This window comes from Camellia sinensis, chromosome 3 (genome assembly GCF_055761805.1).
Source record: "Camellia sinensis isolate YWXY chromosome 3, ASM5576180v1, whole genome shotgun sequence".
NCBI classification, from domain to species: domain Eukaryota; kingdom Viridiplantae; phylum Streptophyta; class Magnoliopsida; order Ericales; family Theaceae; genus Camellia; species Camellia sinensis.
In genome coordinates this window covers 83213924-83230525 of record NC_138963.1, presented here as the reverse complement: position 1 = coordinate 83230525, position 16602 = coordinate 83213924, and the positions used below count along the sequence as shown (strand labels likewise).

General features: G+C 33.3%; 2 protein-coding genes across 2 annotated transcripts; both read right to left on the bottom strand.

The window, feature by feature from the left end:
- Positions 1-10552: 10552 nt before the first annotated feature.
- Positions 10553-11467, bottom strand: LOC145821644 (uncharacterized). The gene has a single exon (XM_082918185.1). It carries the CDS (start codon positions 11465-11467, stop codon positions 10553-10555), a length of 915 nt encoding a protein of 304 aa, XP_082774311.1.
- A 102-nt stretch (positions 11468-11569) lies between these two features.
- LOC145821643 (uncharacterized) lies at positions 11570-12370 on the bottom strand. Its single transcript, XM_082918184.1, has one exon. It carries the CDS (start codon positions 12368-12370, stop codon positions 11570-11572), a length of 801 nt encoding a protein of 266 aa, XP_082774310.1.
- Between the last annotated feature and the right edge of the window lie 4232 nt (positions 12371-16602).

Genomic DNA, 16602 nt, shown 5'->3' with positions numbered 1-16602 from the left:
ATCATTGTGATGAAAATATTAGCTCAAAGAATATGAGAGAACATATAAATTTTACCTCAAAAGCTCCAGAGTGTGTAGGAAGCATACCTTTGGTTCAAGAGTTGAAAACTTTCTCAGACTTCAATTTCCTTTCATGAGGAGTACATCTTAATTGGGTTTAACATAATTATTTCTCTCCCTAAGTTAGTGCTTCCCTTTTCTTTGGTGATATTGTGCAAAAATTGCAATCATAAAACAATCACTTTTATACTTATGAAAAATACAACACACAATAAATGTTGTTCTATATCACCTCTTATCACAAACTCAAAAGATGAGAAACAATTCAATAGGTGCCAAGTTCAAGTAAAAAGTTTAGAATGCTATTTTTCAAAATTTTCAAATTGTAGTACATAACATATTATACATGAGAAAATAGTTTTATGCTCCTTGTTCTATCAAAAAGTGATGCATCATACTCATTTTATTACACAAACATTGTCAAGAGGCATTTTCATCAAATATGTTCAATCTACATGCTCAAGCTTGATATATCATTTTACTCAATGTGGAAGAAAACATGAATGCTATAGGCAAGTTAGTTTTGGCAATTTATCACTCCAAAGCATTTCATGAGATATATGCCATGATATTCAATAAACATATGATTTTTCATCGATCAAGAGATCTAATCAAATATTTCATAACTCAGTCAAATATTCTGATGTGAAGCATATGAGCATGAATTTTTCATATTAAGCATACTTTTGAGATCACAAGTGTACATGGACGTACCAAACACAATTTTCACAATATAGTTAGTATACAATCTCAAAACATGCTATATCATCAAAATTGATTCTATAAAGATATGACTCAAAAAGAATTAGCATATTAGTATGTAGTCATATATAAGATGTCAAAAATATAAGAGTATGCTCATAAAAAATATTTTCATTTTTTCTTTTCATTGCAAAGGATGACAAGATATAACATAGTCAATGAATACAAGAATCATCTATAAATGAGCATTCGTCAATATAGTGTAAATCTCAATTTTGAGTTCAATGATGGTTTGAAACGAAACAAGCAGAACATGATATAGCAAACTTAGCAAACTTTAGGTTTTATGAAATCAATTAACAAATTCAATCTATTTAACATACATCACACCTTAAGACATATAAAAGTTAAGCTTAAAGGTGTGTTAGAGGTTTATACTTTCATTTACCTCTTTGGAATCTTCACCCATACACTACCTCTCATGTTCATCTTGGTGATTCTCATTTCATCATTTGTCTTCTTGTAGGGACTGATTTTGTTCTTAAAATTGAACATTCTTGTTGTGCTTCTTCTCTTCAAGTCCTTGGTGTTCTTTGAGATATCTCTTACAAAATAACTTGATTTCTTTCTTGGTACCCATATTTTCTTGGGTCCATGGGGATTAGCCTCAAGAACATTTCTCATAAGTAATTTAGGAGGACCCCTTTCAAAATTAGTTTTGATGTTCTTTTGTTTCTTGATAAAACCAATGCCTACTTTATCAAAAACATATTTTTGATTTCCAAGAAGCTTGTTGAGGTTTTCTTTTTCTTTTTCAAAAATTTCAAGAATTTTGTTTAAATCCTCAACCTATTTTTCAAAATATTTTTCTCATTGGCAATAGATGTAAAATTATTTTTCAAAGTAGAATTTTCTATTTTCAATACATCCACATCATTTGATAGAGAAGTAACTAATTTCTTTAACATAGAATTTTCAGCACTAACATTTCTAAATTCATCATGTAATTCATTGAAAGCACTTTCAAGTTCTTCATAGTTAAAGGTTAACTCATCATCTTCTTTTGCCATTAAGCATAGATGAGATGCTTTATTTGTGTTGTCTTCCTCATCGGAGCAATTTTCATCATCTTCTCCTCAAATACCTTTAGTTTTCTTTTTACTTCCATCCATCATTGTAAGTTCATGAGCTATGAGTGACCCCAAAAGTTCTTAAATACTTAATCTTGTTAGATCCTTTGCTTCTTAAATAACAGTAACCTTAGCTTCTCATTTCTTTGGCAAGGACCTAAGAATTTTTCTCACAAGCTCCACATTAGTATAGGATTTACCAAGAGATTTTAAAGTACTAATAATATTGGTAAATCTAGAAAACATATCAGAAATATATTCAAAGGATTCCATCTTAAAAAGCTCATAATCATGAACAAGCATATCAATAAGCAATTCTTTTACTTGACTAGTTCCTTCATAGGTCATTTTAAGTTTATCCCAAATCTCTTTTACTGTAACACAACTAGAAATCATATTGTATTTATTTGTATCTAATCCACACACAAGGATATATTTGGCCTTAGCATTAGCTTGTAGGAGTTTATAGTCATGTCCATCAAATTCTTCTTCAATTTTGGACACACTAATATTGTCTACTAATTTGGTAGGGATTTTAGGACCTTTTGTGATAATGAGCCATAAAGCATAATCAATGGCTATAATTATTTCCAAGCTTACATCCACTCCTCAAGCTTCACTTGAGATTTTCCACTAGCTTCTAGCTTCATAGGGGTGCTAGTAACCTCATACACATGGAGCAATCCTCCACAGATTTTCCATAGCTTTACAGGCTTGCTAGTGACCTTTTACAAGATTGGAATTGAGTGTTTTTGCTTTTAAAGAAAGCTACAAAAATATCTCTCATAGATAGATATACAATGTTGAAGCTCAGAAGATATATCAATAAACCTCTCATAAGTAAAAGGGCTTAAAACTATAAGGCTCAGTTACTGATTTTGAAGGAGAAAGAATTACACAAGAATGGAGAATACTTCACATAACTCTTAGGATGAGTTTGAGACTAATGATTGATTCAAAGAAATTTTCTTGGCTCAAGTCTCTTTGATTTTTCTGATAAGCTCTCACAGACAAATAGGCTTAAGGCTTAGGCTCAGTGTTTGTTTTCTGAAGGATGAATGAAAGACAAATGAAGACCTCTTTAGATAACTCAGAGAAGATGAAATATACGGTTGATGAATGATAAGAAAATATCTTGGTTCGTTGTTCATTTCCCTGTCTTTGCTCTTCACATCAGAGCTATATATATATATAGAGCAGAGCTCAGTGCTCTGTTTTGTCTGCCAAGCGCATCTTCTTCTTCCTGTTGAGGAGATGGGATGATGATGTACATGTTATCAACGTGAGCCTTTGTCTCTAACCCATGTTAAACACTAAGAGAATCATAGATTATAATGATTTAATCAAACAATAAGTTTTTAATTATAATCCATCAAAGCAAAATCAAAACAATGCTTCTGCTTCTGTTACTATTTGCTTGTTTGTTTGAGCTAAAATTTTGGCCTCTAATAAACATAAACAAGACAAAATGAGGATGAATTATAATGTTAAATTAATTATAAGATTTTAAACAATTTAACTCTTCAATTAAATCAAAATATAAATTAAAACAAAATCATCAAAATCAATGTTATTCATGCTATGACTAATATGAACAATGAGTTTTTTTTTTTTTTTTTAAGGATAAATTATGAGTCAAGTCTGTGTGATAGAGTTAAAAATTTACAAGTTTTGTATATTTTTTTAATGCATCGGTAAGTCTTAGAATGTTTATTTTATTCCAACTTTTGAGAATGTTGATAGAGGACAAAAATGAGTAAGACTTCTAGATAAATAAATTTAGTCAATAGAATTGGCTTGTAATGTTGTGTTTGGATCATGAATTTTGATATAAATTTAAAAAAAAAAATGAAATGGTAAGTAAAATATGAATAAAATACAACTACATTTTAGTCACCTTTTTTCTTTTCATTTTTAAATCTTTACCCAAATTCATAATTCAAACCAAAGTTGTTAATCCCGTACCGGATAAATTATCGTTTTCTCAATTGGTATGGTATTCACCGGTACCAATATGTTTTCGGGTACCGTTTTAGATTTATCGCAAAAATATGATATATGTATGAAAAATATTGTCTAATAGTAAATAACTTAAGCATATAATTTAACTATCCAAAGTTATATTTTTTTTATTTTCTTATGGCAACAACGTATATCATATAATATATTTGATATAATATATATCTATAAAATATATATAAAGTCACTTTTGCTTGCATACCGTTTAATTCGACTGCAATTATATTTATTATCCGGTTACGAAATTGGCCGGTAACTAAAATGGTATTAATTTATTTGTATTTCGTTTTCTCTTGGATATGGTACGTGTAACAGCAAATACTGATATAGGCTTGACAACTATAATTCTTGGATATGGTACGTAACGACAAATACCGATACAGGATTGACAACTATAATTCAACACAACTTGTGTCTTTTTTATTTTTATAAGTCCCTTTTTTGTTTTTGTCAATCAATGAAACAAATGAGCTCTTTGAATTTAGGGATTTTAAGGTTTTGAATAGACGCGGCCCAAAGCGAGCAAACTCCAAAGCCCAAAGGAGAGTGGGCCACAGCCGGCGTTCTAGCTCACTTCAATTGTTCAACGCCTCACGGGCCTCTCTATATGCACATGTAACGATACAAAAACAAAATTAAGTGATTTAAGATTTTGTTAATATATAACTCTAAGGTATTTATATAAATTTTGCATGAATCTGCAAGCAATAAAAATGTACAGTTTTTTCAACCTCAACAAGATTATTTTTTAAAATTATAACTCACGATGATGGATGTTAGTTTAAAATGAAAAAGGGTAAATTATGCAAATGGTTCCGGCAGTTTACACGATACGTAAATTTGGTCTATGTTTTTTTAATTTACTCGATTTTGCCACTTAATTTAATAGATTGCATTATTTTAGTCTAATAAATAACTGTTGTTAAGTTTGGTGGACGGAAAGTCTACACAATGTGTTAATTTTCAAATTGACACATTGTGTAAACTACATAGACTAAATTGACACATAGTTTGACATTACATCCACCAAACATAACAACCGTTATTTATTGACACAATTCATTAAATGAAGGGACAAAATCGAGCAAATTGAAACAGTATGAACTAAATTGACGCATTGTGTAAACTATAGGGACTATTTATATAATTTACCCAATGAAAAATTATAAATAATAAAAAAATCCATTCCTAGTAAAATTGTTGTAGAAAAATTTTATTTGCAAAATAATACTCAATTTTGGAAAGATGGGCAAACAAATAACACTATACTCCCTCAGCTCGACTCAAAATTGGGGAGTCCCCATACCATTTGCTTTATGGCAGTAATGCTATAGTGGGTACAAAATGTAGAAAGTGATCATAATTGTAACTCTGTACTCTCGAGGGGGTTGATGAGTTTCACTGGTATTTTGGTAGTAAGTCCTTTCTTATGGGCTGAGTTAAATCAGGTCGGTAACCGGTTATCCCGGGATCTAGGCCCACGGATGCCGTAATGACATCTCAGAACATTTTTTTCCGTTGAAAAAAAAAATTGACCTTTTGACATGAAGCAATTTTCAAATTTTTTTGAGGGCCGTTGGGTGAATTGTTAAGTTGCCTATATTATTAAGTCAATTTTGCTAAGCCCTAACTTGCTTGATACATTGAAGGCACCAAAACATTTGAAATAAGTTGATATGGTTAAGGGTTGTTTCGAGAAGTTGATTAAAAGTTAGTTTTTTGGTTTTTTTTTGACTTTTTTTAAAAAAAAAAAATTGTGTAAAAAGATAGAGAGATAATATGACCAAAAATAGATTAAAAGTTAGTTTTTGACTTTTAACCATCTTCCTAAAAGAAACCTAAATCAGGGTTTACAATTTATCGACTCCACAAAATACGTGCATATACATGTATTGTTTTAGTGGAATGCCCTCTTTTTAGCACATATGTTGTGATGATTATTCCTTGATGAAAAAAAGCTTCTATCAATAAAGGCCCATTTCTTGCACTTTGTTCTTGGATTCCATTACCTTTATCCTTTTGTTTCACTTTGCTGGAAAATTTGCTCATTACTTGTTTGATTCAAATCGATGGCTAAGAAGAATTTGTTGGTTGCTTTAAATTTAAAATGGTTTTTCTCTTTGTCCTCACAAATTCTAGTTGGCACCAACATTACTTCTTGGCAGCTAATTTGAGATTGTTCACTAGAAAGTAAAGTCTGCCTTCATAAAAATTGTTGTTGCTGTAATTCCTGCCTCCTCAACTCTAAATAATTTTTATTTGTATGAAAATTATCAAAAAAATTTCTTCACTTTTTATGTATGTTTAGATAATAAACATCATGTGTTATGTATGAACCTAATATCTAAAAAATAATTAATACTCTCTTCGATAATTGTCATCTTAGATTAATTACAGGAAGAACCAGATGTTTAAAATATCTAATTTTCTCTCTTATTTGGTTGTAGACCAGCTTGGGGAAGAGCCAACTAAGATAGATAGACACTTAGAGGGCTGCCAAGCAAGGAAAATGTATTTAAATATCAGTAGTTGGCTTGCTCACTCAGAGCTAGGTTAATTTTTTAAAATATGTTGAATCTTATATATTAATTATTATGTGAATCTACATAAGGAGTGAAAATTATCAGATCATACATAACATTGAAACATTCTTTTTATATTTATCATGATTATGGCTTTGAAAGGTCTTATCATTTACCCGTTTGTTCAATTTTTCTATCTCTTTCTTCTTTTTCTTTTTCTTTTTATTTTGTTAAACAACAATTATTTTTGTTCAAACCATTGTCTCAAGATAATAATTTCCACATCTACAGTTGATGCATGGATTGTAGTACAACTAACATAGTCAACGGTTGGTGAGAGGGTCGTTAATAATTTCGAGGAAGAAGGTTTTGCCTTTAATCTAGGACTATTGTTGAGCATCCTAAGCACAAGTAAAGAACAATCCTAATTCAAGGGTGGTTTTTTACAAAAATCAAATGATTAATCTTTTCAAATATATAACCACTCTTCACTTAATATTGATAGTTCATCATTATTGCATAGGATTAATTCATGGTTTGCAAAATGATTTTTGCTAACTCATAGTAGAATCTAATTCACTCCAAACTATTATTCATTTTTTTAGGCGCCAAACACAGAGATGAGAGAAGCAACTTTCTTCATGATTGCCTCCATCTGACTGAATTGTGTATTTAGAAGGAAATCAAGTTGTAGTCTCCCTTGCTAAGTAGGCTTAGGTTGTAGCCCAAGTGGATATGAAGGGGAAATTTAGGTGCTAGTGAGATGAGATTTCAGGTTTAAATAAATGGAGTAACATTGGTCTGCTGTAATAATCTAATTATACCAACTTACTAAAATCTTAACATTTGGCATCTAATTGTCATTAGGGGGACAGTTCAGGTTTGAGTAAATGGAATAACGTTGGTCTGTTGTAATAATCTAATTATACTAACTAATTAAAATCTTAACATGTAGCATGTAATTGTTAGTAGGGGGACAGTTAGGTGCCAGTGACATACAATCTCTGGTTTGACTCAATGGAATAGCATCGGCCTCCTGTAATAATCTAATTATACCAACTTACTGACATCTTAACATGTGGCAAAAAATAAATTACACACCTTAGCTAAATTTGCTACTTCGTACAATGAATGTACCTTTTCTCATGTCATTTCTTGTTTGAGCTCTGTATTGGATTTTGATTTGAAAGGTCCTTTTTTGTATAACTTGTTATAATTATGTGCTTTTGTTTAATGTTATGCTTTTATTTCTGTTCAAAGAAAAAAAAGTCATGCAACCAGGTCAGTAGTCATCTAGTTATGGATCAAATAGAAATTTATTTTAGAGTGTCTCTAGTGCAATAGTGGCCTCTCCAGGGTCATTGTCTCTTGCCCTTTTGGGTATGACTAACTCTTGGCCTTGGAAATTTTTCCATTGTATTCGTAGGTGAATGGAAAAGCACTTATGCTTGATGAAATTATTAACTGTGCAGTCACTGCAATGACAAGTCAAGGTAAATTAGGACTTGTTCGATGCCACCATGTTTCATTCTGATTGCAAAATTGATTTCTATGGCTTAATGGGTGTTCTGTATTCATTTTGTATTTTGTAGTTTCTGTCAATGAAGTTATAGCTTCTGTGAATCTAAGGTTGGAATTTAACTTGGAGAGTCTCTTGTGCAGTTGGAAAGCATGATATAAATTATACAAGGGTCCTATTAATAACAATTCTAAAGGTTGTCAATAAAAGAATACAAAATGTCAAAAAATATTTTTAATCTTAATATATTTTTCACGTATTCCAAAATACTTATATATATTTTTATACATTTTTCAATACTACCAATAGTCACTCTATTTTTAACATTTTCCATTACACAATAAATGGTGGTTGTAACAAATGATGCAAAGAAAGGACCCAAGTGAAAGGATAAAAAGTTACCAAATAAGGGAAAGAGTATAATAAGAAGAACAGACAGAACAGAACTATGATTAATGGACACCAACCCTTAATAATGATTTGTCATACCTTACAAAAGGACCAAATCATTTCAGTCTCTTCGAACAAAAACTTTCTTGGCAGCATTCATTTTCTTATTGTCTTTCTGGGAAAATATGTAGCAGGTTAATTTGCAGAGGCTCTATGCTTTTCTTGGTAGATGAAGGAGTAGGACATAAAACACTTTTACACTCATTCTCATGTAAACTAAGAACGATATATATATGTAGAGAGAGAGAGATAAATCACAGAAGAGAAGCACACAAGACATTAAACTTGAATTCCAACACAAATCCCATACTATCATGTCACTGCCATCTTAATACTTGCATTCTTATGAACCATGATAAACCCACTGGCCAAGGAGTGCCTGGGCTTTGTTCTAAAAGGCTTTCTATGCATTGGGAATGGCTGGACAGTGCTCTGTTGCTAGATTGAGCCAAAATGCTGGATTTTTGGTCGAAAGTGGCATTTTTTCAGTTTGTTGAGCTCTTGGGTTTTGCTAATATGCCAAGCCTTTGAGGTGCTTCGGCTTTATGGTAGAAGTTGTCCATGACGTTTTTGAACTGTTTGCTGCTAAAGAATATCTGAAATAGACTGTGTTGAATAATTGAAGTTAATCTGAGGGCGCCAGGAGTCTTGGACTTTGTATTATAAGCCGAGCCCAAGCATTTGAAGAGTTGAAACTAATCGAAGTTGTTGCCAAACCCAAAGGGGTCAAATATGCCGAAATGAGTCGCTTTAGGCCAAGTTAAGTGAAGTGTCAGGTTATAGAAGACCTTGGGGTTATTTCTAGAGTTGAGGTCAACAATTTTAGGGGTTATGGTTGGCCGAGTTTGCTAATTCGCTGTTCCAAAGTGGATAAAATGTCAAAATTGGTCTCTTTTGGACTTAATTCGTTGTTCCGAAGTGGATAAAATGCCAAAATCGGCCTCTTTTAGACCTAATTTTCTTAGGTGCTAAGTCATATGAAAATTTGGACTTCTTTAGGGGGCTTAACTCATCTAAATGAGACCTTAAATGGTATGAAAAAACTGATCAGACTGTGAGCTCATGAACTAAATGTCGAAATAAAGTATGTTTTTGTCTATCGAGTGGCCCAAATTGTAGCCATATGTACTAAAAAACTTGTGACAAACAGTACTGTAGTAGCATTTGTAAAATGCTGTTTAACTTTTTTTAGTGAATTTTGTTTAAATTTTTTTAGGTACATTTTCCTGTGTTTTTACACTAAAAATCCTTAACGATTAGTTTAAAAAATGGATGAAATTTTTACAAAACCACTAAAAACAAACAGTGAAAAAAAAATTGAAAATTTTTTACTATCCAAAAAAATTGTTATTTTATTTTTCTCCTGTAGGTTTGGGTTTTGATTCTAAATTTGAAACCTATTTGAACCATTGGGTAAAGTCAAAATCGATGCAGTCACTAGTCTGGTTTTCAACTCCTGAAAGGCTGACTCTCGCCGTTCATCGCAATCAAATGATACATTTTTCTGAGTTAACTGGGTCAATGGCATGGCAAGTTTTAAAATATCTTTCACAAATCTTCTGTAGTAATCTGCAAGTCTCAAAAAATTTCTAACTTCTGTCACATTTGTCGGTTTAGGCCAGTTCATAATAGTTTCAATTTTCTGTGGGTCAATAGAGACACCATTCTTGTTGATTACATGCCCCAAAAATGCCACATTGTCAAGCCAGAATTCACACTTGGACAATTTTGCATACAATTTCTTTTCTCTCAAAATCTGCAAGGTAGTTCTCAAATGATTCTCATGTTCTTCCTTGCTTTTGGAGTAAATCAAAATATCATCAATAAATACAACAACAAATTCATCCAAAAACTATTTGAACACCCTATTCACAAGGTCCATAAAAGCAGCAGGTGCATTGGTTATCCCAAATGGCATGACTAAGAATTCATAACGCCCATATCTAGTTCTGAATGCGGTCTTCTCTACGTCTTCTGCTTTGACCTTTAACTGGTGATACCCGGATCTAAGGTCAATCTTAGAAAACACTTGGGCTCCCTGAAGTTGATCGAACATGTCATCAATTCGGGGAAGTGGGAACTTGTTCTTGACGGTCACTTTGTTCAACTCACGGTAGTCAATACATAGTCTCAAAGATCCATATTTCTTTTTAACAAATAAAACCAGAGCACCCCAAGGTGAGGCACTCGGACCGATGAATTTCTTGTCTAAGAGTTCTTGAAGTTGGGATTTTCAACTCTTTCAATTCAAAAGTCGACATCCTATATGGAGTCTTGGAGATGGGTTGTGTTCTAGGTAGTACATCGATGGTAAATTCAATTTCCCTATCAACTAGATCCCTAGGTAGATCATTGGGAAACACATCAGGAAAGTCACAAACCTCAGGAATGGTTTCTACACCGGTGCTATCTAAAGATTTAGTTAATGCACAACACAAGTAGCCCCGACAACCTTTTCTTAACAATTTCTTAGCTTTCATAAACGAAATCAAGTATGGTGGAGGAACTACCCCATTCCCAGTGAAAGTAAACTCAGGTATGCCAGGTGGTTTGAACATAACGGTTTTGTTCACACAATTAATAGTAGCACAATATTTAGTCAGCCAATCCATACCCAAAATACAGTCAAAATGATCAATGTTTAAGGGCAGTAAGTCAATATACAATGTCATGTCACCAATTGTAATATCACATGTCGGGTACACATAAGCACATATCATAGAACCCCCAGATGGTGTAGACACATATAGCAAACAATTCACAGGTTCTATCGGTCTAGTTAATTTCTGAGAAAAAGCATGCGAGACAAAAGAATGCGTAGAACCAGAATCAATCAGTACATAGGCGTTCTGAGCACAGATAGGAATTATATCTGACACCACTATTTCGGCATTCTGTACATCTCCAAGGGTGAGTGCAAACACCCTTCCTTGCCTCAGTGTTTCATTTCTAGTATTACCTCTGGCATTTGTTTTAGTATTGGCCTTTGTTACAAGAACGGATCCGGCTGAACTTGCCGCTGGATGGCTAACATTGTCAAAGCTCATTGGACAATCTCTAATCATATGACCGGTTTTGCCACACCAAAAACACGCACCCGATGCACATTGACATATGCCTTTATGCCTCATTCCACAGTCTGAACAAATTGGTATAGATCCACTACTCTAGCTGGAGCTGCTTGAAGATCCCGTGTTTTGCTTTTTGTTTGAAAAGAAGGAATGACCTTTTCGAAAATTAGATCCAGGCCTTTTACTTTCCCATTTTGTTATTAGTGTTTTGGCTTGTTTTATTGCTGCTATTGTAGCTTCTGCCATTATCGCTCTGTTTAAAACTTCTACATAGGTAGGCAATTTCAAGACGCCTACTCGATCGAACACTTCCAGATCCAGTTCGCCTTCAAATTTTCGTGCCTTTTTATAATCAGTATCCATCATATGAGGAGCAAATCGTGTCAACTCAGTAAATTTGGCCTCATACTCAGCCATAGACATCCTGCCTTGTTCAAGTTCTTGGAATTCAGAAACTTTCTGATCTCGGAAACATTGGGGGAAATATTTATCATAGAAGATTGCATTAAATTGTGCCCACGTCATATTCCCATTACCGCTGCGGATTAGTAACCACCATCTTCGGGCTTCACCTTTCAGAGTATAGGTGGCTAGGAGAACTTTCTGGACCTCAGAACAAGGGAACACTTCAAATAGCTTCTCCATTTCAAGTAACCATGTTTCGGCTTTTAGCGGTTTAATGCCTCCTAAGAAAGCCGGTGGTTTCATTTTCAGAAACTTCTGAGTTAAACTTATGAGATCATTGTTATTCGACTCTACCTGGACCGGCGGGGAAGGTAAGCGTTGTTGCCTCTGTTGTTGAGCCATTACCTCAGTCAAAGCTGCAAGCATTTGTTCCATTCGGCTCATTCGAGCCTCAGATAATTCAGCTGTTCCATCACTTCTTGCATTGTCCATTTGCTATAGGTAAACAGGACATTATGAACATAGGCAAATAGTTCTTTTTACATTATTCAGATTGTTTGTTCCCATATCACATGATTATAATCGGATTTATGCTTTCACTTTTAAACACACAGACTTATATATGCAGGTGGAATGTCCCTACTTCTTACTTGGACATCCTAAGCTCATATGGACTTGTGTGTGTGGTAGAACACGTGCTCTGATACCATTCTATCATGACCCAAACCCGCCCCTATAGGTTTAGCGTCATAACCGGTTAGTAATCCTTGGATTACCAAAGGCCTCTTGACATAATAACATATAGTTAGGGGCTGCAAAAGCAAATATACAAAATATACGAAGTCTATTGAGCTGTGAAGGCATACATGGAATTGAAAATCTTAAATTTTATATACATACAAGTGACGTCATAGGTACAGTATTTACACGTCGCTATCAAGTACATACAAAAGGAGAACTTGTTCATAAAATAAAAGAAAAGGTCTTATATATCCATATTGACACAGCCAAAAAACATGACTTGATTTGGAACCTCCTCGTGAGGCGCAAAAGGTGGCTGACCAACACAAAATACCTCAGGCATCATCTTAAGCCTGATCATGCACAAAATGTCTTAAATCATACTAGTGAGCGGAGGCCCAGTGAATAATAACAAAGTAAAAGGGTAAATGAATGATGTCCCATAACTGTGGTTGAAATTGAAATTCACATTCGTATTCTCATTATGAGCATATATATAATTCAGAGTTCATGTTTAGTCTTACATAGTACATCCATTTGCGCTGACTGATCACGCACAGAATGTCTTAAATCATACTTGTCAGTTCTATATAAGAACTTTCGGTCGGGTAAGAATAACTTGTTAGTCCCATAAAGGAACCTCCGGACTGGGAACTTGTAAACTTGTTAGTTCCACTTAGGAACCTCCAGTCGGGTATAGATAGCTTGTCAGTCCCATAAGGAACCTCCGGTACTGAGAACTTGCATATGCTTGAATCATGGCATTACTTGAATCATAGCATAATGTCATAGTGCTTGTTAGACTTGGACAATCATTCATAGCATAAAACATGACATTTCATAGAACAGTTCTTAATCCGTGAGCAGAAAGTAATTTACTTGAACATAGTTTTACTAAGTTATTACTCACAGATAATAGATGCTCCAAGTAAACAAACTGAGCAGCCAATTTAGCTTCCTTGTGGTGCGTGACCTAAACAGCACGACAGATACATACATTGAAAGACACGTTTGGATTATACTTAACTTATTTCGTTTGTTCTTAGTGTGTTTCTACCCCTTTATCCTCATTTCGGTGTCTTAATTATGGCATAGAAATGCCTAGGATGGAATGAGAATGCAAAAATGCACTTGAAATCATTTTTCAAACTTGTTGAAAACAGGGTCCACGCTCGAGCGTGGCTTTCCTCGCTCGAGCAGACATGCAAGGAGTGAGGGTTGGCTCGAGCGTGACTTCCCTCGCTCGAGCGGACTGTAAAATCAGAAAAAGTACTGGTTGCTTGCTTTTCACTCTTGACGGACGCTCGATTCCTGCTCGAGCGTGAGGCCTAAACCCTCGCTCGAGAGTGACTTCTATCACTCGAGCGTGCTGCAAAACACAAGGACTCCGAGGGCTTGCATTTCACGCTCGAGCGTGCTTCAAGTCGCTCGAGCGGAAGTGCACGCACTCTGAGTGGTCGCTCGAGCGTGAACTCCTGTACTCGAGCGTAGATGCAAATTCTGAAATTTCCAGATTGATCTTCAAGCTCAAAACTCAAACTTTAAAGCATCAAACTCAATTTTTCTGGGCCAAAACTTAGGGAAATACTTAGAAACTCATAAAACATCATGAATTAAGAATCATTGCAAGAAATCATTGCCCAATAACTTGCTAATTGTGCAAAAATTCAATCTTAAAATGTAAGAACATGCTCTAATATGACATGGATGTAATCACTTGAGTTCTTTGCCTCCAATACATGATAAAATAAGACAAATGGATGGAAAACAAGATGAAATCCCAAAGCTAAGGTAGAATGATAACATGCATGGAAGAATTCTTTAAAATTAACCCAGAATGTGGAGAGATGAACATGCATGCATGATAGGGTCCTTTTACTAACTTGTTTAACTCAAGTCTTGCTTAACTCAACATAATCCTCAGGAATTCATGTTCTAAACATCATAAGTATATAATCTAGGTGTTGAATTCATACCTCAACCCCTCAAGTAAAATCTAGATGATGAGAACATTGAGACTCCAAGCTAATTCTTCCCAATTCCAACAATTCTTGTTGATCTCAACTCTCTCTCTCTCTTGGTGCCTCTTTCTTTCACACGTTTGTGTGTGTAATAGCTCAAGTATGCTTGAAATTGAAGAGAGGAGTTCAGTGGAGGCTTGTATGGAGCCTTATATAGGCTTCACTTGAAGATAACTTAATTAAGACTAATTAAGTGAGCACTAATTTAACCTAATTTATTCGTTCCGAATCGAACTTCTATTGAACCTATCATAAAATCCTAAAAATTCTAATTAACACATAAATCGAGTTAATTCCTGAACCGGATGCCGATAAGGCCTTCAATTCGCAAACCGAAACGAAAACATGAACAGATATGTCTACGCTAAATAGATATAAACACAAATAAGGCAACATATGATGCAAAACTTCACTTAAACTTATTATTAGGAATCATTAAGCATGGATTAACGTTAATTATGGATCGGGGTTGTTACAAACATGCATTCAGAAATTCTAGAAAATGTGCTCTACCGCTCGAGCGGTAAATGTTGCGTTCGAGTGGTCTCTGTGGCTCTGTTTTCTATAAAGTACGTCGTTTGCTATTTTTAGGGTTTAACCCGTCCAAATTCTCAGAGAGGAGAAAAATACAAAATATTCTACATTGAAGGTATTTTTATTTGAGTTTCCTTGATGTATACAAGGTGATCGATTGATCAACGGATTGCAAAGTATCAAACATTTGTTCTTTTATTCACATAACAAGAGGGGTGGATTCCGGAGAATTTGAGCTTTGAGCTTTGATGGATTTCGAAATAGTTTATCGACGTGGATTCGATATCAACATTATAGATTTAACGTTGGGCAAATCAGTTCCGAGATGAAAACGATGGTGAAAGAGACATATCGAGTTTGGTTCAATTCAGGCGTAAATTTGCTAAGTAATTGAGATTACTCATGTGTAATTTCTTTATATCTTTTTAGTGGATTATTTTATGGTTTTATCCCGTGATTTTTTATCACAATTGAAGGTACTCTAATTATGATCTTTTTTTCCCAGTTAAATCATTGTGCCTATTTGACGTTGATTATTTGATTGTGATTGATATTCACTGTTTTAAATTGAAACATAATCAGTAATCAATATCTCGATGGTTATTTTAGTTTTTTGAATTTACATTATTTAATGGGCAAATTAAACTAATAGCCCCTATAGTTTAGGACTTGTATCACTTTGGTTCTTGACTTTTCAATTGTAACACATTTGATCCTGAATTTTGAATCTTGTTCCAAATAATGATAATTGAAGATACCATTACTCAATTTTATGGGCAAAATCGTCAATTTGATAAAATATAAATTAATTTGACAAAATAAATGTCAAAAAAAATATATTTTTGAATTTCTAAAAAATATTTTTATCCACCAAAGATAAAATTATATAAAATTGATAATTCTTTTACACATTTATTTATTTATTTTACCAAATTAATTTTTATTATGTGTTTGGATGATGATCATGTAATAAATGGTTTTTTTTTTTATTTTCATTAAATTATTTTATATTTTTCCAAGACTCAAATATGGCGACAACTTTGATATCATTATTAAACCAAATCATTAAATCAAAAAATCTAAAACTAAAAATATTTCATATCTTAAATATATTGATTACACATTAAAAATTTAACAACCACACATTATATGATCATCCTCCAAGCACATAATAAAAATTAATTTGATAAAATAAATAAATAAATAAATGCATAAAGGATTTATCAATTTTATATGATTTTATTTTAGGTGGATAGAAATAATTTTTAAATAAATGCAAAAAGTTAGAGATTCTTTTTTCTTTTTACTTTTTACACATCTTTTTGTAAAAAATTAAAAAATCATCTCAAACATACTAGTTTTTTTACATCATATTTTAACCAAAAACTAAAAGTTACTAAAAAAAAGTATGTTCCCAAACAAGACAAA